At 39.8% G+C, this 23,255-nt stretch overlaps 1 protein-coding gene across 3 annotated transcripts; it reads right to left on the reverse strand.

The window, feature by feature from the left end:
* KCTD18 (potassium channel tetramerization domain containing 18) lies at nt 1-21,909 on the reverse strand. 3 transcript variants are annotated; one of them, XM_006059334.4, is made up of 7 exons: nt 21,753-21,909; nt 18,717-18,951; nt 16,689-16,900; nt 14,241-14,434; nt 13,056-13,150; nt 7,297-7,399; nt 1-2,790 (listed from the first exon to the last, which is right to left on the reverse strand). In XM_006059334.4, exons 2-7 carry the CDS (start codon nt 18,874-18,876, stop codon nt 2,286-2,288), a joined length of 1,269 nt encoding a protein of 422 aa, XP_006059396.2. In that variant the 5' UTR covers nt 18,877-18,951; nt 21,753-21,909; the 3' UTR covers nt 1-2,285. The 3 variants fall into 3 exon arrangements, with proteins under 3 accessions (XP_006059396.2, XP_044792956.2, XP_044792958.2); XM_044937021.2 differs by lacking the exon at nt 21,753-21,909 and adding an exon at nt 21,597-21,722; XM_044937023.2 differs by lacking the exon at nt 21,753-21,909 and adding an exon at nt 21,284-21,507.
* Between the last annotated feature and the right edge of the window lie 1,346 nt (nt 21,910-23,255).

Below are 23,255 nucleotides of genomic sequence, written 5' to 3' on the forward strand. Positions count from 1 at the left end.
TAAAATATATGAAAATACTTTATAAACGATAACATAAGGCAATATTGAAACAAAACCTTGGTATTTAAAAATACAAATGAAACAACTGTTTCAGTAGATTCCTACTGTCAGCCTTAGGCTTTCCACTGCATAATTAACCAGTTTTAATCAGGGCAAACCAGTTTTCAACACAGATTACCTAGAAGGGCATAGTTAATTATCTTTTTCATAAAAAAGATAATGAACAATACTCAGCCTACTCACCCCATTCAGAATTTCTATTGTGTCCTTTGACCCAACAATTGCACAAACCTACTTTTCCAAAGTAATGATACTGAATTACTATTTTATAAAGCATTCTTTCATTTAAAAATTTTTTATTTTCCAGGAAGGGCCATGGGTTATGATGAGTTGCCAACTCATATGTTTGCAGAGTCTGGTATTAGGTAAAATGTTTCTTTATGCAAAATGAACATACCCCCCCCAACCCCAATCACACCAAAATAAAGTAATTTTCAAGTTCCAGGAGCATTTTGACTCCTGATATTTATAAGGGAAAGTTTTGTACCTTTCCACTTTAGCTGTGCCATGGCCCAGTAGTTATTCCAAAAACTCACCTGTTCAATAGATGTCCCTTAAACTACTTGATGCAAAGAAAGGCAGGCTGTCAACCGAATCAACCATGATGAACTTTCAACATGTTTCCTCTCCAGACAAATGTTTACTATGTATAAAATACACATCTATTACTATAAAATCTTCTTATATGAATCCACAATTCAAAATGTCATAGATCAAGCAATACGAATAATACCCTAAATGAAAGTACTTAAAACTTACTATGGTCTTTAATTTTCAGAAGACCTGGATTTTAGTATTTTTCAAGGTGACTACATATTTTATGTATTTCCCAGGGGACTATCATTCATGAATTTTTAAATATTCACTTTTTCTACCCAAGTAAACCACTTATTTAAAAAAGCTGAGGGTACTCAGACAGCTATCCAAATTGGGTTAACTATTTCATGCATCAACTATACAAGAAAGCAATTTTGTGAGCAGAAACAGATATAAATGAACAAACTTTCAAACTACTAAAGGGCTCCAGGACTTAAAAATAAGTACAGTTAAAGAAAAATATCACTTTTTATGGAAAGGTTTTGCTTTATTTAATAGAAAGCAATGTTTTAAGTATATTTACTTTAGTCTTTTAAACCAATGCAAATACAATGATAAGCACTGAGTAAAAAGTATCCTGCTGTATGAACTTATTTTTAACACACTGAAAACATACTGCTCACTAAAGATAGAAACACGTGATCCAATTACAAAATATAACATGTATGTGTAAGCACATACAACTGAACTGTGAAAAAATAGAAGATTAATCAAAATACTGTTTTAAAATATTAAATTCAAATTATGTGGAAATTTTATGCATAAAAACCATATTGTATAATCAGAGTAACTCTTTAATAGTCATTTCTGGGAAAAAAATACTAACTTTAGTTAAAAAGCTGAATTTTTTTTCTTTTTCAAAGTACTTTCAAAACTTCACGATCCAAATGAAAATAAAAAACTTTCACAATTCAGTCCAAAAACATGTTATATAATTCTAAACCCAAGAAATCTTCCTGTGATGTATAAAATAAATCTGCTAAGGGAAAAGAGTAAGAAAAGTCAATCTAGGAAAGAAAACTGTTCCATTAAGTGAGAGTCAAAGTGTGATCTCAAATTACTTTTTTTTCCCCTCCCCATCATTTCTTTTCATGTTACCTCTTGAGTCTGAGAGTCACCTGCAGGGAGTTCACCTTGATCTACGTTTTCTCTCAAATCTTCCCCATCTGGCATGTAGCACAGGGAAGCACTTAATCACCCTCTCTATTTCACCGGCAGGAAGAGCTAAGCTCAAATTTCACTTTTATCTCTCCGCTGAAATGAGTAACATCAAATAAGTGCCTAAAATCTATAATTATTTCAGCAACAAAGTAGGCTTCCTAGGTTTGACTTTGCCCAGCTGTTTTGTTGCCTTAATACCAATTAAACATTAAAAAAATAAAAAAACTACACATTAAAAAACCTGAAATTAAAACTGTCCCTAGACAAATAATTTAAACGTTGGGAAAATGAGAAGTAAACATAGGCCCAACCACCTACAGTCTCCCTCCTCCATTCCTGCTTCACACTAATCATCCTAAATAGAAACATAAGTGTTCACCTGGACAGTATTGGGAAAGAGAGCTGCTTGTTTGTATTAACGGGGTTGGAAGCTTGGAGAGGCAAACGGTCCTAAGTCCCCGTTTCCATCACTTGGTCTGGTCCTGCCTGTTCTCGGTCCACGTGCCCAGTGGGCTAAGGGTGTCAGGGGGCGGTTCCGGGGGACCCGCCAGCCTGGGTGTGGTGCAGGCAGGCAGGGAAGACCCAGTGGCACACAGTGGAGTCCGTTTCAGTTTGATCACTCGGTGCGGGGTGGCTGTCTTGTCCGAGAGCAGAACCTTAGCCGGAGGTAGGTGTGTGACCCCGTTCTCAGGAGCCCCAGTCCCCTGTGCAGCCTGGGGATGCCCAGGCAGCCCAGTCCCCACCGGGGTTGGCACTTTTGACCGGGCAGAGCGCTGTGCTGCCCTTCCTCCTGAAGCCAGGTTTGCTGTTGCCCGGGGCCAGGGTGGGGGGGCACTGGCCGGAGACACCCTGATGGAAGCAGAGTTCTTGACCTTAATTTGGGTGCTGGTGGAAGGACCCAAAAATCGGACTGGCTTAGGACCAGTCTTACAGTTCACACCTTCTTCTTCCTCTTCATTGACTATTAGTCGCCTGTAAATACAGAAGTGGGTGCTTGTCAGCATTTACAGGTTTAATAGCTAATGAAAATGTCTCCAAAGTTTAACTTCAAGGTGAACAAAAAGGTTTTTGTCAAGAATTTGAGTCAAGAGGTTTAGCGGTATCAACTTACCTACCTCATCTCTCATTGCCCACTAAGGTCAATAAATAAATTAGCAAGGTTGCAGAAGATTGTTTCAATTTAAATACATTCTTTTAAACTCATGCATAATGTTAATACCAATGATAAGTTAAAATCTGAAGTGTCACACTAGAATTATATAACACATGACTTGTTCTCAGAAAGCCTGATGCAATCCAGAGGATAGCCAGGAGTGTCCCAAGTTGTTTTTCCCAGAAAAGCAGCTGCAAGAGATTTATTAAGGGAAAAAATGGGTTTCACAAATAAACTTGAGAAATGCTAAGTGTGTATTTTATTCTACTGAAGTTTTAAACTCTATGTTAACAAAGGTTCTATAGTGAAGACACCTGTTTAGCTTTGTTGACTCCACTTACCAATCATTCTGTAATGTAACCTTTGGCACCCAGTAAAATTAGCATGCCACAGAACACATTCTGGGAACTGTTAGACTAGTAAAACCCACGGTACAGTTAGATGCTTTCGAATTCGAGAAGTATTGGACAAACCTTCAAAGATTCCTGAACTGAGTTACCATTCACTATAAAAAGCCTAAAGTGGGAACACTGGTGGACAGATAATTGTTTCATCTACTGTACAGACATCAACACAGAGAATCAACTAAAATGAAAAAACTCAGGAAAATGTTTCAAATGAGAGAACAAGATGAAACCTCACCAAAAGACATTAATGAAACATAGATTAAGTAATTTGGCTGATAAGGAGTCCAATAATGGTCATAAAAATGGTCACTGAACTGGGAGAAGAATGAATGAACACAGTGAAAAACTTCAACAAAGATATGAAAAATATAAGGAAGTCACAGAGCTGAAGAATACTATAACTGAACTGTAAAATATACTACAGGGGTTCAACAGCAGGCCAGATGAAGCAGAAGAAAGAATCACTCAACTCAAAGGCAGGGCAGTGGAATTCACCCAATCAGATCAGCAGAAAGAAAAAGAGTAAAAAAACTGAAGATCACTGAAAGGACTTATGGGACACCACCAAATTAACATCCACATTACAGGGCTCCCAGAAGAAGAAAGGAGAAGAAATCTTGTTTGAAAAAATAATAGCTGAAAATTACATAGATGAAGAAGGAAAGAGACATCCAGATCCAGGAAGCCCAGAGAATTCCAAATAAGGTAAAGCCAAAGAGACCTACACTAAGACACATTATAATTAAAATGTCAAAAGTTAAAGGAGAAAATCTTAAAAGCAGCAAGAGAAAAATAACTTGTGATATGCAAAGGAACCCCCATAAGATTATCAAGAGATTTTTTTCAGCAGAAACTTTGCAAGCCAGAAGGGAGGGGCATAATATAGTCACAGTGGTAAAAGAAAGAAAAATCCAACCAAGAATACTCTACCCAGCAAAGTTACTATTAAGAATTGAAGGAGAAATAGTTTTCCAAACAAGCAAAAGCTAAAGGAGTTCATCACCACTAAACCAGCCTCTTGAGAAATCTGTATGCAGGTCAGGAAGCAACAGTTAGAACTGGACATGGAACAACAGACTGGTTCCAAATAGGAAAAGGAGTACGTCAAGGCTGTATATTGTCACCCTGCTTATTTAACTTATATACACGATGAGAAACAATGGGCTGGATGAAGCACAAGCTGGAATCAAGATTGCTGGGAGAAATATCAATAACTTCAGATATGCAGATGACACCACCCTTATGGCAGAAAGTGAAGAACTAAAGAGCTTCTTGATGAAAGTGAAAGAGGAGAGTGAAAAAGTTGGCTTAAAGCTCAACATTCAGAAAACTAAGATCATGGCATCTGATCCCATCACTTCATGGCAAATAGATGGGGAAACAGTGGCTGACTTTGTTTTTTTGGGCTCCAAAATCACTGCACATGGTGACTGCAGCCATGAAATTATGATGTTGGATGACATCACCGACTCAATGGACATGAGTTTGGGTAAACTCAAGGAGTTGGTGATGGACAGGGAGGCCTGGCGTGCTGCAGTCCATGGGGTCGCAAAGAGTCAGACATGACTGAGCGACTGAATCGAACTGAACTGAAACCAGCCTTACATGAAATGTTAAACGAACTTCTTTAAGCTTAAAAGAAAGGGCATTAATTAGTAACAAGAACACATATGAAAGAATAAATCTTACTGGAAAGGTAAATATGTAGTAAAGGTAGTATATTAATCACTTTAAGCTGATATAAAGGTTAAAAATCAAAAGTAAAAAAATAACTATGATTAAAATAATCAGTTAAGAAACAGTATAAAAATATGACATCAAAACATAAAACATGGCATGGGATAGTACAAATACTGAGATTTATGGTTTGATAACTTGATTTCTTTGGAAGGAATGATGCTAAAGCTGAAACTCCAGTACTTTGGCCACCTCATGCGAAGAGTTAACTCATTGGAAAAGACTCTGATGCTGGGAGGGATTGGGGGCAGGAGGAGAAGGGGACAACAGAGGATGAGATGGCTGGATGGCATCACTGACTCGATGGACGTGAGTCTGAGTGAACTCCGGGAGTTGGTGATGGACAGGCAGGCCTGGCGTGCTGCGATTCATGGGGTCACAAAGAGTCGGACACGACTGAGCGATTGAACTGAACTGAACTTTCTTTAGTGGTACAAATCGTACCACTAAAGAAAGGTATCAAACCATAACGGAAGACAGCAAGATAAGAAAGGAACAGAGAGGAACTACAAAAACAGCCAGAAAACAATTAACAAAATGGAAATAAGTACATGTGTGCTCAGTCTGACTGAGTTATGTCTGACTCTTTGCGTCCCAAGGGACTGTAGCCTGTCAGGCTCCTCTGTCCATGGAATTTTCCAGGCAAGAATACTGGAGCAATAATAGAGCAGCTGTTTCCTACTTTAGGGTAATTAAGTACATATATACCTATCAATAATTACTTTAAATGAAAATAGACTGCATTCCCCAATCAAAAGACATAGGGTGGCTGAACAGATCACACGATAGGACCCATCTATATGCTGCCCACAAAGTACTCACTCTAGATGTAAGGACACACACAGACCAAAAGTGAAGGGATGGGAAAAGATATTCCACAAAAACCAAAAGAAAACAAAAGAAAGCTGGAGTATCTGTACTTAACATCAGATTCTTAGAACTGGAATCATAATAGCATACTGATTTGAAAACTGTGAATATAATATATTTGACCTTTAAACTCAACTGAACATAACTGAAATTTTGTAGGTGAAAAATGGTTCTTTGGGACCTCACAAGTGCTGCTAAGTCATCATTATCACCATCTTGACCATGAATCAAAAATAATGCTTAATACAATCCCAGAGGAAAGACAACCAACACAGAGGAGAGCTTCCATAAAGCCCCTTCTGCTTGCTTTGCATTTACATGCATCTTTCACTGAACTCTAGTCCTGTCTTTCTCCACCTTAGCACCACTGCCATTTGGGGTTCAATATTTCTTTGCTGTGAGGGGCTGCCCTCTGCCTTCTAGGAAGCAACCCTCTAAATGCCAGCAGCATCCCCCACCCTACAGTGTCTCCAAACATTGCCAAATATATCCCCTGGATAACAAAACTGCCTCTGGTTGAGAACTACTGCTCTAGACCCAAATGATATCTGCTTGCTGTAAGTTCAAATGGCAAAAAGAAATTATGATAATAAAATGAGAGCCCTTAATAAAAAAGATCTGTTTTAATAATATAGGATTAATACTAAAAACTAAGTAAAATTCTCTGCATTCTGTGAAAGATTCAGAGAGTAAAAGAAAGCAGTCTGAAATTTCATAGGAGGACCGAAACAAAGTCTAAAATAGATGATCAAGAAATTAGAACATCAGAAAGCCAAGAATAATACCCAGACAATGAAAATGAAGTAATTTTAAATGTATGTAAAACACAGTGAAAGACACAGACATGCAGTGAATTTAATGCTAATTATTTCATAGAACATAAGAAAATACTACTAAATAAAAATGCTATTAGTATTTGTGGTTACAGAAAAGAATTCAGAGTAAATCACAGGAAGTTTTAAATATTAAGTCTAATATATTTTTTAACTATTGCCAATAAAGCCTGAGATTTCACTTTAGTGGGGAAAAATACCACAGCATTCCTACTGTGTCCAGTAGTATTTTTAAAATCAGAATCTGCCCAAATAACAACAAACCATATAACTCAGTTTTAAAGAATTACTTCTACTTTTTACATAGTTCTGGTAACTTTGCATTTATCTAGATTTATATTTTGATGGTAAGTTAGAATATTTATCAAGGTGATTAGTAAGCTCAGTGAGGTTAAGAACCATTATTTATTCCCCCAATAAAGGCAGTAAAAATAAAGGTGGCAGATTAATAATAATAAACCAACAGAGAACAAATAACCTCTTTCGAATTGGAGCCATGTGACTCAGGCTTCCAAGTAAAGGGCGCTCTTCCAGAGTCCAGCATTCTATCAGCTCATGAGGCACCCGCCAGTAGCTAACACCTGGAAGATAAAAGACAATTTAGAGAACCACTGTCCACTGCCAAAGATTCAGCAACACTGTTTTGTATAAAACTGGCCAGGAAAACCTTAAAGTTCATGCCTCCTGTTTAACAAAGAAAAGTATACACAGGAAAAGCTCACATGAAGAGCCAGGGCAGCAGGGACACAGCTCATGACCTGGGTTTACGAAGAGCTGGCTACCAGCCCAGCTCTGCTGCTGCTGCTGCTAAGTCGCTTCAGTCATGTCCGACTCTGTGCGACCCCAGAGACGGCAGCCCACCAGGCTCCCCCGTCCCTGGGATTCTCCAGGTAAGAACACTGGAGTGGGTTGCCATTTCCTTCTCTAGTGCATGAAAATGAAAAGTGAAAGTGAAGTCGCTCAGTCATGTCTGACTCTTCACGACCCCATGGACCGCAGCCCATCAGGCTCCTCTGTCCATGGGATTTTCCAGGCAAGAGTACTGGAGTGGGGCGCCATCGCCTTCTCCGAGCCCAGCTCTGCTACTGATAATCAGCAGGTCATTATATAGACCTGGGCAACTGAGTGTATGCTGGTTAAGGCCACAGGCTCTGGAGCCAAGACTGCCTGGGTCTGGATCCCATTTCTATCATTGGCTAATCATAACTCCTTGGGAAAGTTAACAACTTTTCTGTGCCCAAATATCCTCATCTGTGAAATGATGATGAGAATTCAAACCTTAAATGAGAAAATACAAGCAAAATGCCTAGAATTTAGCACTCAAGAGATGTTCAATACCTTTATCGTAAGTCACAGTGTTGGTAGTAACGTGAAAAGATTGGACAGTGGGGGTTCTAACACTTGCCCTTTCTACCTCTTGGAAAATCGCATGGACGGAGGAGCCTGGTAGGCTGCAGTCCATGGGGTCGCTAAGAGTCAGACACGACTGAGCGACTTCACTTTCACCTTTCACTTTCATGCATTGGAGAAGGAAATGGCAACCCACTCCGGTGTTCTTGCCTGGAGAATCCCAGGGATGGCTGAGCTTCGCGGGCTGCCATCTATGGGGTTGCACAGAGTCGGACACGACTGAAGCGACTTAGCAGCAGCAGCAGACTGCTGTGATCATCAATTCAGATAAATTTTGTGAACCACTCTATAAAAGGCAACCACTATATGAACAACAGGTGTCGTCAATACTTTATAGGCACCTGTTCAAACAAGAATAATCTGAGGGGTTTCCCTGGTGGTCTAGTGGTTAAGAATACACCAGCCAATGCAGGAAACATAGGTTCAATCCCTGGTCTGGGAAGATCCCACAGGCCAGGGAGCAACTAAGCCCGTGATCCACAACTACTAAGCCAGCACCCTAGAGTCCTCACGCCACAACTACTAAAGCCCATGTGCCTAGAGCCTGTGCTCGTCAACAAGGGACGACACCACAGTGAGAAGCCTGCTCACCGCAACTAGAGAGAGCCCACACGCGGCAACAAACATAGCACAGCCAGAAATAAATAAATAAATCTTTTCAGAAAAAGAAAAAAGAATAATCTGAGTTAATGTGGTAAGCCAAGATTCCAGTCAAATTCACTTAATTTTTAAATCTGCTGTTTCTTTTTAAAATTTATTTTATTGAAGTACACTTGATTTACAATGTTGTGTTAATTTCTGCTGTACAACAGAGATTCAGTGATACATATATATGTATATATTATTTTTCATATTCTTTTCCATTATGTTTATCACAGGATTCATGACAATAGGACCTTGTTGTTATCTATTCTATAGGTAACAGTTTGATACGTTTCTGATTGAAAGCTGAAAATGTATTCTTATGAAACTTAAAAACATTATCTAAGTGAAAGAAGCCAGACACAAAAGGTCATAGATTGTAGGATTCCATTTATATAAAAATCCAGAATACGCAAATCCATTGAGACAGAAAGCGGACTGGTAGTTGCCAGGGGCTGAGGGGAGAGGAGAACGTACAGTAACCGCTTAATAGATACTGGATTTCCTTTTAAGGTGAAGGAAACATTTTGGAACTAAACAGAGGTTCTGGTTACACACACTGTTGGTGCAGCATGTCACTGAAATGTGTACTTTAATTCTTATGTGAATTACACCTCAATTTTTAAAAAAAGAACCCTAAAAATTATACATAGACACATCAGAAAAAGTTTAAAGAATGATGCTGAATAAAAATTGCTTGGCATTAAAAACAAACGTAATCTTTAAATCCCAAGAAAGAATTTGGCGCTTTCTTTTTCATCATTAAAGGTCCAGTAATAACAACCAACTTAGCAAGGTGAACCCATAAATTATTATATATATCGTGTCCAATACTCAAAGTCTGTGGACCTCATTTTAAGACAACTTTCTAGAACTGCTTGATCATAATCCCAAACCTACTTAAACACCACAAAAACATCCCTAAATCTCATCCAGTAAGTTTTCATCTCTAAGTCAGGTTTACTGAAATGTAATTTACATAAAATAAGATTTACCTTTTTTAAGTACTCTGAGTTTTGACAAGTGTGTACAGTCATGTAACTACGGCCACAAACAAGATACACAACATATCTGTCACCCTCAAAAGTTCCCTGTGCCCTTCTACACTCAATGCCCTGCCCTCCATTCCTTAGTTTTGCCTTTTCCAGAGGGTCACATAAACAGAATCATACACTATGTATGTAGCCCTTTGTGTCTGGCTTCTTTACGATGCTTTGAAGATTCATCCATGTTGATATATGTATCAATAGTCATTTCTTTTTATTTCTGAGTAGAACTCTATTATATGGATACACAGCAAATTGTTTTTAAAACTTTTATTTTTTTTCTATATATAGAAAAAAAATGATTCTTGTTCATTGTATAAAACTTGGAAAATATAGAAAAGTATATATAAAAAATAAAAACCACTTCTAATTAAGGGATTAGAAGTTATGGCTCATGACATTTTGATGTATCTCATTTGAGTCTTTTTTCTATTTATATGATATGTACATAATTAAAAACACATTATATTTAATTTTGTTTCTTACTTTGACCATTTCTTAATCATAGGCACTCATCAATGTAAAAAGTTATTCAAAGTAATTCTAATAGCTATATCCCATCTATATCTTGTGGATGTGCCAATATGTATTTAGCCCTGTATTATAGACATTTATATTGTTTTTACTTTTTCTCTATTATGAATAAAATGCCTAGTTGAATATGTCTGTTCATAAACGTTTTTCTGCATTTGATTATGTCCATAAGGTAGATTTCTGGAAGTAGAATTACTGAGTCAAAAGATGTGAACAATATTGATGCTATTGATATGTACTGATAAATTATTTCCAAAAAAGTAATATTAATTTTACTCCTGCCAAGAATGCATGAGATCTTTACTAATCTGGTATATAAAAATAGTTCTCATTTAATGCATATTTCATTAATAATGAGTTTGAATCTCTGCCACATTTATTTCCTTTTCTGGGAATTTTATGGTCATGAATCTTATACCTTTATTTGTAATAGGGTTGAACTGATTTTCTAGTCAATTTAAATAAACTCTATTTATTGTAAGTATAATCTTTGCTTAACGTAATACTTTTATACAAGTTTTTAAATTAGTTTTAAAATTTTATTTATAACATTTCATGCTTTAAAGTCGGAGAAGGCAATGGCACCCCACTCCAGTACTCTTGCCTGGAAAATCCATGGACAGAGGAGCCTGGTAGGCTGCAGTCCATGGGGTCGCTAAGAGTCGGGAACGACTGAGCGACTTCACTTTCACTTTTCACTTTCATGCATTGGAGAAGGAAATGGCAACCCACTCCAGTGTTCTTGCCTGGAGAATCCCAGAGACGGGGAAGCCTGGTGGGCTGCTGTCTCTGGGGTCGCACAGAGTCGGACACGACTGAAGCGACTTAGCAGCAGCAGCATGCTTTAAAGTTAATACATTAAATATTGTATAAGCAAATTTATCTTTGTCTTTATGTTTCATTTTAAGCTTATAATTTCTTTTCCAATTAAGAAACCAGTTATTTGGTTACATCTTACTATAGTTTATAGAAGTTTCATTTTTCATTCATAATGAAATAATGAAAAAAAATTCACAATACTGGTAGTATTTTGATAAATGCTGTGAGGTTAAAGTTATGTTCTTCTCCCAAGCATATTTCTCAAATAACCTATCTTTTTTTATTGGTATTTAAGGCTTTCTTAGGGTTTCCCTGGTGACTCAGGCAGTAAAGGATCAGCCTGCAATGCAGGAGACCCAGGTTCGATTTCTAGGTCAGGAAGATACCCTGGAGAAGGGAATGGCAATCCACTCCAGTATTTTTGCCTGGAAAATTCCATGGACAGAGGAGCAGAGTCAGACACAGCTGAGCAGCTAACACTTTCACACTTTTTTCACCTTCATCTTCTTCCTTTCAATAGTTCTTTCTCTCATTTCTGTTTCCTGTATTATGGCTTTCCACAGGCCTTCCAGAACTTTTGTAAGATAACAGTAATACTTTATAACATGCTTTCTAAAAAGTTAAAGTCAGTCACACACACATGCTTTGTTAGAGTCAGAGATCCCAGCTTCCTGAGTCAGTGGAGAAGGAATCCCAGCCAGGCCCTCCCAAAGCTTCCTGGGCAGCCTGCCAGTCCAGGGGCACAAAAGGAGACTGAGAACACCAGCAGGGGTGTTCCTCAACTTAAGCCCAAGTGTCTCAAAGTCAATTAAGTCTCAAGTAATAAGCTTAGAGAGAATAGCACTTTGCTCATTACACTTCATCCTATCTGTTTGAGGGGCATGATATGAAAAGAAAAAGGAGGAAAAGTGGGGGTACTGAGGAAAAAAAGGCTTGGGACCAGCATCCCGCCTGAAAGAGGAACAGCTGATGAAGAGTTTTAAAAAAGGCTCTTCTGTTCTCTATTCAATCTTATGTGACTTGCAATGTCGTCTCTACCAGCTTTTAAGATCATTTGAGGACTAAGATGTGTCTTACTTATCTTGGGATAATTTTAGGACTTATCATAGTGCTTGCACCTAACAGACATCAATACATGTTAAGTAAGAAAAAAATACTTAAGCATAGAACAGTTAACTCTCTGCCATCTTTAACAAGTGGCGTGCCTCTCTGAGACTTCTTTTCATTATCAATAAACGGTAAACAGCACATAGTCTTAGGACTAACAGATTCTAAGTGTAAACTACGTATCACACTGCATATCAAGTAGCAGTATTATTATCAACTCAAGTTAGCAGCTTGGTAAAAATGGTCAAATTTCAAAGTGTGCATTTAAAGAATATTTTATTTTCTAAGGTCTCTTTAGCTATCTTCCCAGCATTATTTTCATTTTCTCTCTCTCTCTCTCCTTTTGATTATATATTTTATGCTTAACACAGATGTATACTTCCTAGGACAATGCTAGGAACCCAAAAGGTGCTACAGGAACTCTTTTTAAATTGAATTAAGTAAGCATAACTAATAAAAGTGTATTTTAGGTTACTGAACTATAAATTATTAATAATATCCAGTAATGCATGAGTTTTAAAAATTTTTAAGTAAACTGCCTCAATGTTACTATGAGGTGACAAATACCTGGACCCACACCATTTACATTATCTAAAAAAGCAATTCAGTATGTGACCTTGCTTTGTCTTATTAAGGAAAAGTCTACCTTCCGCCTTGAAATAGAAAAATTGTACTGTACCTTTTCCTTCCCAGGCATCAAAGGCATCCATCATTTTCTTCAATTCTGCTACTGAATAATAGCTCCAAATGTACTGAACATTATTTCCCGCCTCCCTAGAAATATTACAAAAGGTAATGAAAATATACTACATAAGTATGAATGTATCTATATGTATACAGCAAATAAGATACTTAATAAGTGCTTGCTAATTAAGGAAAAAAATATGTCGGTACTGAGTAAAGTTGTTCTTCTGTGATCCTTAAGCATATATGTATGACATGCTATATTATTATAATCAACTAAACTTACATACTAATCTACATTTTATCTCTTTTTACTGTGGCAAAGTATTTGTTAACTCCACAATATAAACTGTGTAGACAAACTAATAAATCTTTAAAATAAGTTTTCTAAAAAATCACCTAACTCCAGCAAAGTTAGAAAAGGTTCAACTTTGACTAAAACTTTTCTAACACTATGCCATGTACTTATATACAAACATCTCTGTCTGTAAATAATTTAGAAAATGATGATATATTAATTGTCTAAAAAGCAAGCTCATGTGGTCATGCATTAGTCACTAATATGTGACCCAATCCAATCTCCCAGAGAATTAAAAAAAACTGCTAGATGAATTGACCAGTATAAATAAGATTACAAGGAAAACATTAACAGAATAACCCTTAAGAATTTAACATGCTCAAGGTATAGAATTTTCAAGTTGGGACGGGACTGGATGAAAAGCCTTTCAGTTCAGTTCAGTCGCTCGGTTATGTCCGACTCTTGGCATTTCTTAAACCAGGACACCAAGACACAGGCCAGTCCTGGGTCACCCAGCAGGCCTGCTGACTTTAGGTTAGGGTTCTGCTCGTGGACTGCAGTCCATGGGAGACACCCAGGCATGTGGCTTTTCTCTTCTTTCTTTTCTCTCTGTATAAGTCCTTTCAGGGGATTCTGATGACTGTTCCCAGCCGAGAACTTCTGTAAGACCAGGTGGATGGCCTATTGCTTCTACAGATAACAAATGGCCTGAATTGCAATCTCTTCATGAAGCAGGCTTATCTCAACAGCTATGAAACTCACTCTGTCTGTTGAGAAGTATTGATGGTCTTTCCCAGTCAACCACATATAAAACTCAATAACACCTCTTAGAAGAGACCAAGACTTTATTTTGTTCCTTTTCATATTTAAATACGGACATACCTTTTAAAAATGCTTTTACTGTGAATTCTTCCTCCCAGCTGCTTATCAATAGCATCTGTTCCATCAGTTTTTGTGGAATATACACCAATAATTCTACTCTCACAGCTTGCACCAGATGTGTTAAGATAGTGGAGAACCCAAACTGTTGGTTTATTGCATACTAAACCATACGAATCACAGAAGTCTGTTAAAGCCTGAAGCAAAAAATATATATATATAAAGTTTGAATTTAACTCTGGAGCAAAGTAAAAATGAATTTGTTTTATTACTTTCCTGTAAAGCTATCATTTCACTTGGTTGTGAGGGAAATAAAAAGACTAAACATATAATCTACTTCTTATGCCTTTAAAAAACAAACCATTTGTTGAATTTGGGGTGTTGTAGAGGGGGCTTGGGCATTTCACTATCCCAAAATCCAAACCTTTTCATCTAGAGAATCCTTTTCCACTAGGAAATTATGCCTCATTTCCTCCTCCTCTAGACTCACTACCAACATCATTTTAAAATCTTCATATGATCACTAAAAGTTAGAATTTTTTCTTTTCCTCCAAATTTTCCATTTGACTCAATTTTCCTTTTACCTTCTATTCACTAACCCCATGGTGGATGCTTATTCTGAACTCAAAATCCAATCATGGATGAACCAGATTAACTTGTTCTTTCACACTGAAGGATATGAATATATGAAACTAAATGCCTACTGTCTGAACTCATTTGGCATTTATCCACCTATTCATTCAGTCACTTGAATACTAAGTGTGAATACTATGTATATAAGGTCCTGGAGACAGGGTCCCAGCCCTCCTCAATTTATAGCTGATGGAGCAGACAGACATTAAATAAGTCATCAGCACACAGTGTAATAAGTGCTACCAGGAAAGCCTACGAGGTGCTGAGGGGCACAGAGCAAGACCTTCCCTGGGAGAAACGGCGTTACTGCTGTGAGCAATAATGTTTTGCTGGTTTTGTATCCCAAAGGCCTAGAAAATGGTCTGACACACAGGAGATGCTTACTATTTACTGACTCACAGAAGGAAAAGAGGACCCTAATGTGTACTGCATTTAATATTGCTATCTAATTCCTGAATTGGCTTTTATCTTCACTTGCACATCAGTGAAAATCATCGACTGCATTAGAAACTGTTCAAGGGCAAAAACTGAATGTCCCACACAGTCCCCAGAAGAGTGTCTTACGTGTAATAAGTACGAGTTGGCTGGCAGAATGAACGTATGCATGCTCTGTCCTTTGTGCATACAAACCAGGAATGAAAGACTATAAAGGTGAATGTTAATCCACCCCAACTAACCCCAGTTAGGTTTTTTTTTTAGCCCCACTCTGCAGATGCGACAAACAGTACCAAGAGACTGTTTAACAACTCAATTTATAAATAACTCCAGTAGCAGAATCTATACAACCATGCAAATTCCCAAAGGGGATCTGGAGCCAAATCAACTTTCTCTTCATGCTGCATTCCTAATAACTATACCATCAACTTGCTCTCCTAAACACTGACGTCTAAGTCAACAGAATTCAGACCAATTCAAACCAGTTTTCACTAAGCACAATTATTTAGGAAAAACATTTTTCTTAGATGCCCCAAAGTGCTAATTAATAGCAAACATGATACTTATTAATGAGAAAAAAACAGATGAAGCCGTTCAAGTCATGTAAACACCTTTAAAATGTGATTTAAAATAGAAGCAGCTTAAAAAAAAAAAGATTTACTGATCCCAAGGTGAACTAATCATATTTCAACTTAATAATCAACTGCTACACTCATTCAATCAGGTGAAAGATTTTATTCCATCTTTTATTTATCATCACCATCCTTTTAAAGTTATGCTTCCCTGGTTGCTCAGATGGTAAAGAACCTGCCTGCAATGCTGGAGACATGAGTTCAATCCTGGGGTCAGGAAGATCCCCTGGAGGAGGAAATGGCAATCCACTCCAGGATTCTTGCCTGGAGAATCCTATGGACAGAGGAGCTTGGTGGGCTACAGTCCATGAGGTCACAAAGTTGGACACGACTAAGCGACTAACATATTTATCCTTTCAAAATATCATTTTGAGAAAGAAATTATTACCACTATATCTTTACATACTACAGTGCTGCTCTTAATTTAAGGAGAACTTCTAGAAGAGTTCTATTTTTAAAAATAAAAAGCCATCAAAAAGTGGTAAATTTTCAACAAGGAATAAAAACTCCATAAACCTTTGAGTGGCTTTGTAATATACTTTCCTAGAACAGAATTTTGGCCTAAAAATGAATACTGGTAATTAAGAAACACAACTTCAAAAATTGTAAGATGTAAAACTGTCTCATTGTGGCTTATGTTACAACACAGGCTATGCAAAATAACATACAGTGCTTTGTGAATAATAAATGTATAATAAATGAATATTATATATTCATATATGTATTTTAAAGCTTAAGAAAATGCCAAGACCTTTTTAAGTTCTATATTTGACCTTAAAGAATATGTCTCCATTTCATTGGCCAAGTGGTCAGACAGGCTGTATGGATAAGGGATGCCAAAGTAATCAGCTTCTTCTTGCAGAGCAACCCGAGTTTGCTCCTCTGTGGGAATGTGAACTTCTCCATGAAGATAATCCAAAAGGTATTTAAATAGATGTCCATCACGGTCAATAACACAAGCTCCTAGAAAACATTCAGTTCAAAAATTATTGCATAGATACAAATAACCATGATAAAGTTTCAACATGTCAAACTAAAATTAGACTGAAGACCTCTACAAGTAGAAATGTTTCTTTCTCATAAGAAAGTTAATATCATGTGTTCAAGTAGATTTAGTCAAATTTGGGGATCCTCTGTATTCACACCTACTATATAGGAAAATGTATTCTGAGCTCCATCAGGAATTTTGGATACAATGACCACATTCCCACTGCTGGCTACCACAAAGACCATGGAAGCCTCAGACTGCTGGTAGAATTCTAAGTTTACCCCTAACCTCAGCCTGGCTGGGCCAGGAGAGGTGTATGGAGTTCTTCCCTAATGAGGGTATGTGAGTGCTCGTTACTATGTCTGGCGTTCATATGTCAGTGATCATACAAATCAACTTGCAGTGTCACTGACATATAAAGCCACGGTTCCAAGACCTGGACACATGACCTTGGACTTACTAGGCTTGTCCTTTTGTACTAAACTTTAAAAGAGAAATGCTATGCGGGTACTACTTTATAAAAAAGGGCTTTTCTTAGACAATTCAGCAGAATTTAAAAAAAAAATACTTCTGTATGGACAGAGGAGCCTGACAGGCCACAGTCCATGAGGTCATAGTCAGACATGACTTAGTGACTAAACCACCACCATGAGGTTATTCAATAATTCCTTTTCTCCCTTGATTGGTTTAGAATAAAAGGATTAAGAAGGTATAAGCTTTGGAGCAGAGGAAACAACTCACTTCCCACTGACCACCTTTTCACCACAGCCTTTCTGTCCAGATGGACATCAAGTCCTGGGCACCACACATCAGTGAGTTTTTCATTCTTTCAACTGCCATTCGTCTGGCAAACAAGACCCAGGGATACTAACAGCCCTTCAGGCTCAGAACTCCTCAACCTAACACAGAAGCAAGAGTGGGTGCTCTGAGCCCCAGAATCCCTCAGATGTACAAAAAGCCCTACTTGCATTGCTGAAGTTTTTTTTTTACAACCAGCAGTAGGTTCAGTGTACCCCAAAACACTTGAAGCAGAGAGCAGCACCAGGACCCTAATCCTTGCGTTTTCCAGTTTCTTCTGAAACACCAATTTTCAGTCCTCTCCCATGGCTGACTGACCTCATCACTGCACTGACGTCTTCTGCGGCCTGCATGTCAGCCCACACAAGGCTCTGCAGCTGGACTAGGAGTGAATTTAACACTAATTCTACACTGACAATGACTGCCCTCAGCTATGAAGGCAGCTGCTTTCTCTAAGAAACACAATTTTTAACTTGAAGAACACATACAGAAGCTAATATATTTAATCAAGCTCAATACAAAGACCCACTGAGTTGCATGAATGTAACACCTTTCCAAATATAATTAATCCCCCAAATCAGATCCATGGTTGGACAATGCAATGCAGGAGACCCAGAGTTCAATCCCTGGATTTGGAAGATCCCCTGAAGAGGGGAATGGATACCCACTCCAATATTCTTGCCTGGGAGATGTCATGGACAGAGGAGCCTGGCCGGCTACAGTCCATGGGGTTGCAAAGAGTTGGACAGTTTCACTTTTTGACCTTTATATACACTCACTTTTTTGTCAACTTTTAGTGACAGCATCACAGATTCTAGAAACTGGTATTTAATTTCTCCAGGTACTTAATGAAACTCCATGCAGTCTTAATGATCTTAGTAATCAGCATACTGAGCTAATACATCCTGTTGTAATTAGAAAAATTAAAGGGAATTTAAACTAGACTATTTTAATGAATATTCATGATCATGCTTACAGACTTGAGGTATTTACCTGATTCATCTGTTTTTAAAGGGAAACGACCACTGAACATGGATGCCAGCATTGAATCCTTAAAGCGGCACAAGGACTCCCGCCTGGCTGTGTAAATACAGCCACCCACGTTCAGTCGAAGAATATCTAACACCTCTTCTTCTGCCTTTTGACCTTCCATTGCTCTCTCCAACACCCACAGTTCTGCCTTGAAATACTTTCAGAAACTGCAAAACAATGTGGTCTCAGTCCCCCTCTGTAAAAACAAAGGACAATCAATCACCAGTGACATTTCCAATAATACATGAAATAGATTAAAAAGTATACACTCAAATGTGATTTTAAACAAATTCCTCAGCACTGGCAATACTGAATTGAAGGATTTTATATAACAGAAAAGAAGTCTCAGACATTCTGAGAAGCTGGAAAACTCTGTCCCCAAGTATGTAAATGATAATAAACTATTATAACCAAATCGAGGTGTTGAGATGATTGCTTAAAGAATTAAACGAGGTAACTAATGCATTGTTTGTTACATTTAGAGCATAGGTGAGGTGTGTTTATGATCTCTTGTATTCACACATCTTTTCAAACTATAATAAGTCTTAGGGAGCAATGTAGACTTGCAGAGGTTATGAGCATGTAGCATGGAATTAGGCTGCTAGACGCTACTACTTACTATCCTGGGACCTTAGGCAAACATTAATCCTCCTTTGCCTGTTTCCCCATGTCTAAATTGGAGGTAAGGATGATGCTTCCCTTAAAGGACTATCAGAGGAATGACTGACAGAAAATTTAAAAAGTATGTAGAACAGTCTCTGGCTCCAAGTAAGTACTCAATAAATGATAAATAGCATCTATAATCATATAAAAATTTACCAGAACGTATACACTGAAAGATGTTATATTGGCTCCAGAGATTTAAGGAAACCTAAGGGCAGACATTACTAATAATGGTAACAACAATTCTTAAATTAGGCAAATATAATTTGCCAACTAAGGTTAGAATTCCATGTATACCAAAAGACAAACTGGTCTAGAGGAACAAAATGATATCTGTAAATCATCTGGCTTCTTCCCTCCAAAACAGCTGAAGCTTTGGGGACATTTTATAGATTTTATTTCCTAACCCATTCTGGAGATAGGTGAACCACAGGTGATGGCAGTGTTTCTATGAAACCTAAAACAATGCCATGATGAAAAAGGCACTCCCAATGTATCTGGACCTTTCATAGCAAGTGTAAAATGGCTGCCAAGAGGCTCAACTACACCCATGGCATCCATGGCCATTCACCTATGCCATCAACTATGATCTTTTCGTAGATGCTTCAATTTACCCAACTTCCAATGAAATAAGAGAAGGAGACCATTAGAGTCTGAGGAATATCATGTGTGTGAAACATAATCAGTAGACAGAAACTATTATGGGCCAACAGTCCAGCTTTCAAAATCCGTTTATCAGTGTGACTTCCTACACTTCCTATAAGTCCAAGCAGCAGCCCAGCAACAAACCATGTGAAAGAAGCACTTCTGAGGCCTGGAGTGGAACTGGTTCACGCTGTCCCTGTTATCAGCTCCCTGGAATCCTGTCTATTCTTCAAAGCTGCAGGCAAACCTCATTTGTTACATGAACTTCCCAAGCAACCCCAGTTAGAATCTTTGTTCTCCAGATATACTCTGTACCCCTCTCCACATATTATTCCACTTGACTAATCTCTGGCTTGGGGAACTATAAATTGCATCACCTCTGTTGTTGTTCAGTTGCTAAATTGTGTCCTACTCTGAGACCTCACTGACTGCAGGCAGCACGCCAGGTTTCCCTGTCTTTCACTAATTCCCGGAGTTGGTTCAAGCTCATGTCCATGGAGTAGGTGATGCCATCCAACCCTTAGCATCACCCTTAACAATTTCCATTTACTGAGTGCTATGTGCCAGCCACTGTAGGAGTCACTGGACTGACTGTACCTAATTCACAGGAAAGTCCTACTGGGTAGGCGTTCCTGTCCCTACTGACAGATGAGAGCACTGCTGCTGCTGCTGCTGCTAAGTCGCTTCAGTCGTGTCCGACTCTGTACGACCCCATAGACGGCAGTCCACCAGGTTCCCCGTCCTGGGATTCTCCAGGCAAGAACACTGGAGTGGGTTGCCATTTCCTTCTCCAATGCATGGAAAGTGAAGTCGCTCAGTCCTGTTGGTCTCTCCGCGACCCCGTGCACTGTAGCGTACCAGGCTCTTCCGCCAGGGGAGTTTCCAGGCAAGAGTACTGGAGTGGGTTGCCATTTCCTTCTCCAGGTGAGGATACTGGAGAAAGATACAAGAATGTGCGCCCTGCTATAAATGGTGAAGTCAGCCCCAATCCAGGACAGCTGGACCAACTCCAAGTTCTTCCAGCAGCACGCCACACAGCACTCTCACTAAGGCTCCTGACCTGGGCACGTCACTTACTAAACATCTGTCCATCTGAAGACTCCTGCTGATGGCAACAGTAACACAGCAGCACCCTGAGCGCAAGGATTCAAGAGAACCCCCAAGACAGAGGACCACCACTTCAAGGCCAGTCATAGGGCCCTATCCTCAAATGGACCCACTTGGACTCCCTGCTGGGTCGGAAGGAGTCGGAAGTGCCCAGTCCTCTAAGAAAGCATTCCCAGAGTGCAGTCCTGTGACCACCTGCATCAAAACCATCAGGGAGGCTTGATGAAAATGCAGATTGCCCAACCACGATAGAGACTCCGGTTCAGAAAGTATGAGGTGGGGTCAGGAGTCCGCCAGCGGACCCTACTTTGAGAAACGCGGCTCAAGGGCCTCGAGCTCCTCCCATGACGCTGGACGAAAGGGGAGGGGCTGGGACACCACAAAGCCCCGCCGGGGTCTCCCGCACTCCGGGGATCCCGAATCTACCGGAAGCCGAGTCTGCAGCCCAGGGCGCCCGTGTTATCAGCGAGGCCCCGGCCCTTCATCAGGGCGCGGCGCCGCGCCGCCTCCCGGGCGTGAGGCCCACCCAGCGCCCCGCTCCTCCGGAGGGGCGAGGCAGGGTAGGCAGCATCCCCGACTGACCTGCGGCCCGCCTGGCCGTGGGCGCCGCCGCAGCCGGACGCCGCCTGGCCCGACGCGGAAGTGAGCGCCTCCTCTGCTGCTCGGCAACTCCTGTAGCAGTGCGGGCCCAGCGGCGCCCTCGTGCGTCCCGGCAGAGCCTGGGAAAGGAGGCCCCGCCCGGGACACTCCCGGGACACGCCCCTCCAGCGCCCGGCCCCTCAGCCGCCGCAGAGGAGGCTGCGGAGGGGATGGTGGGAGGTTCCCGCCCCAACCCCAGTCTCCCTATCCTGCTGGGAAAAGAAAGGTCACAGGAGGGAGACGCAGTCTGGATGCCCGAGGAACGATCTTGACCATTCAGAGGCTACTTTTATACTTGAAGAAAACAAAGCCGAAATTGCAATCGTCCAGGGTCAGTTCATAATGGTAAGAGGCTGAGTTAGGTTTTCTCACCTCTAGATGAAGGCCCTTCCCTCCAAACTGGGCTGCTCAATGCCATGCCAAGCAGTGGAATATTTGTGCCTTTGGATGGTGTTTATGGCTTACAAAGCTGTTTCACACAGAGGATTCTTGTTTAAATTAGCTGTGTGACAGTCCTGTATTGTTATTCCTTTTACAGAAAGGAACACTGAGGCAGGAGCAAACATTTATTGAATACGTCTGTATACCTGAGGTTCTTCTAAATTCCTTGCATGCACTAATTTTCTCTTAACAATAACCACAAGAGTGCTTTTGGTTTCCAACTGCAATCTAACTTGTGCAAGAGACTTTGCTAGGTATTTCAAAATGGATAAAACAGTACTATTCTCAAAGTACTTTCCCGGACTCAATAATAATTGGTTCCTAATTTTTCTAACTGGGTCTTAGAAGGGAATAAGAGTGAGATGAGCCCACCTACCCCTCAGATATTGATAGTATGCAGGAGAGGGAGAAGGTTTGTTCAACTTATAATTACTGAGTGCTGCTGCTGCTGCTAAGTCACTTCAGTCATGTCCGACTCTGTGCGACCCCATAGAAGGCAGCCCACCAGGCTCCCCCGACCCTGGGATTCTCCAGGCAAGAATACTGGAGTGGGTTGCCATTTCCTTCTCCAATGCAGGAAAAGTGAAAAGTAAAAGTGAAATCGCTCAGTCGTATCCGACTCTTAGCGACCCCATGGACTGCAGCCTACCAGCCTCCTCCATCCATGGGATTTTCCAGGCAAGAGTACTGGAGTGGGGTGCCATTGCCTTCTCCAATTGAGCGCTAGCTATGAGCTAGTTAACTAGCACTCAGCAATTATATTGTCCGTTGTCATGTCCAGGGTGCAGTGGACCTGAACTTGGGCAAACTCCAGGAGATGGTGAGGGACAGGGAGGCCTGGCGTACTGCAGTCCATGGGTTGCAAAGAGTCAGACACGACTGGGTGACTGAACAACAACAACAGAACTATGAAGTAGGCCCTGGAAGTGAAGGACTAAAAAATGTTCCTGATCAGTGTCCCTGACCTAATGTCTCATGGCATTTCCATTCTAGTGCAGTTGTCAG

The sequence above is a fragment of the Bubalus bubalis genome, chromosome 2 (genome assembly GCF_019923935.1).
Source record: "Bubalus bubalis isolate 160015118507 breed Murrah chromosome 2, NDDB_SH_1, whole genome shotgun sequence".
Classification (NCBI taxonomy): domain Eukaryota; kingdom Metazoa; phylum Chordata; class Mammalia; order Artiodactyla; family Bovidae; genus Bubalus; species Bubalus bubalis.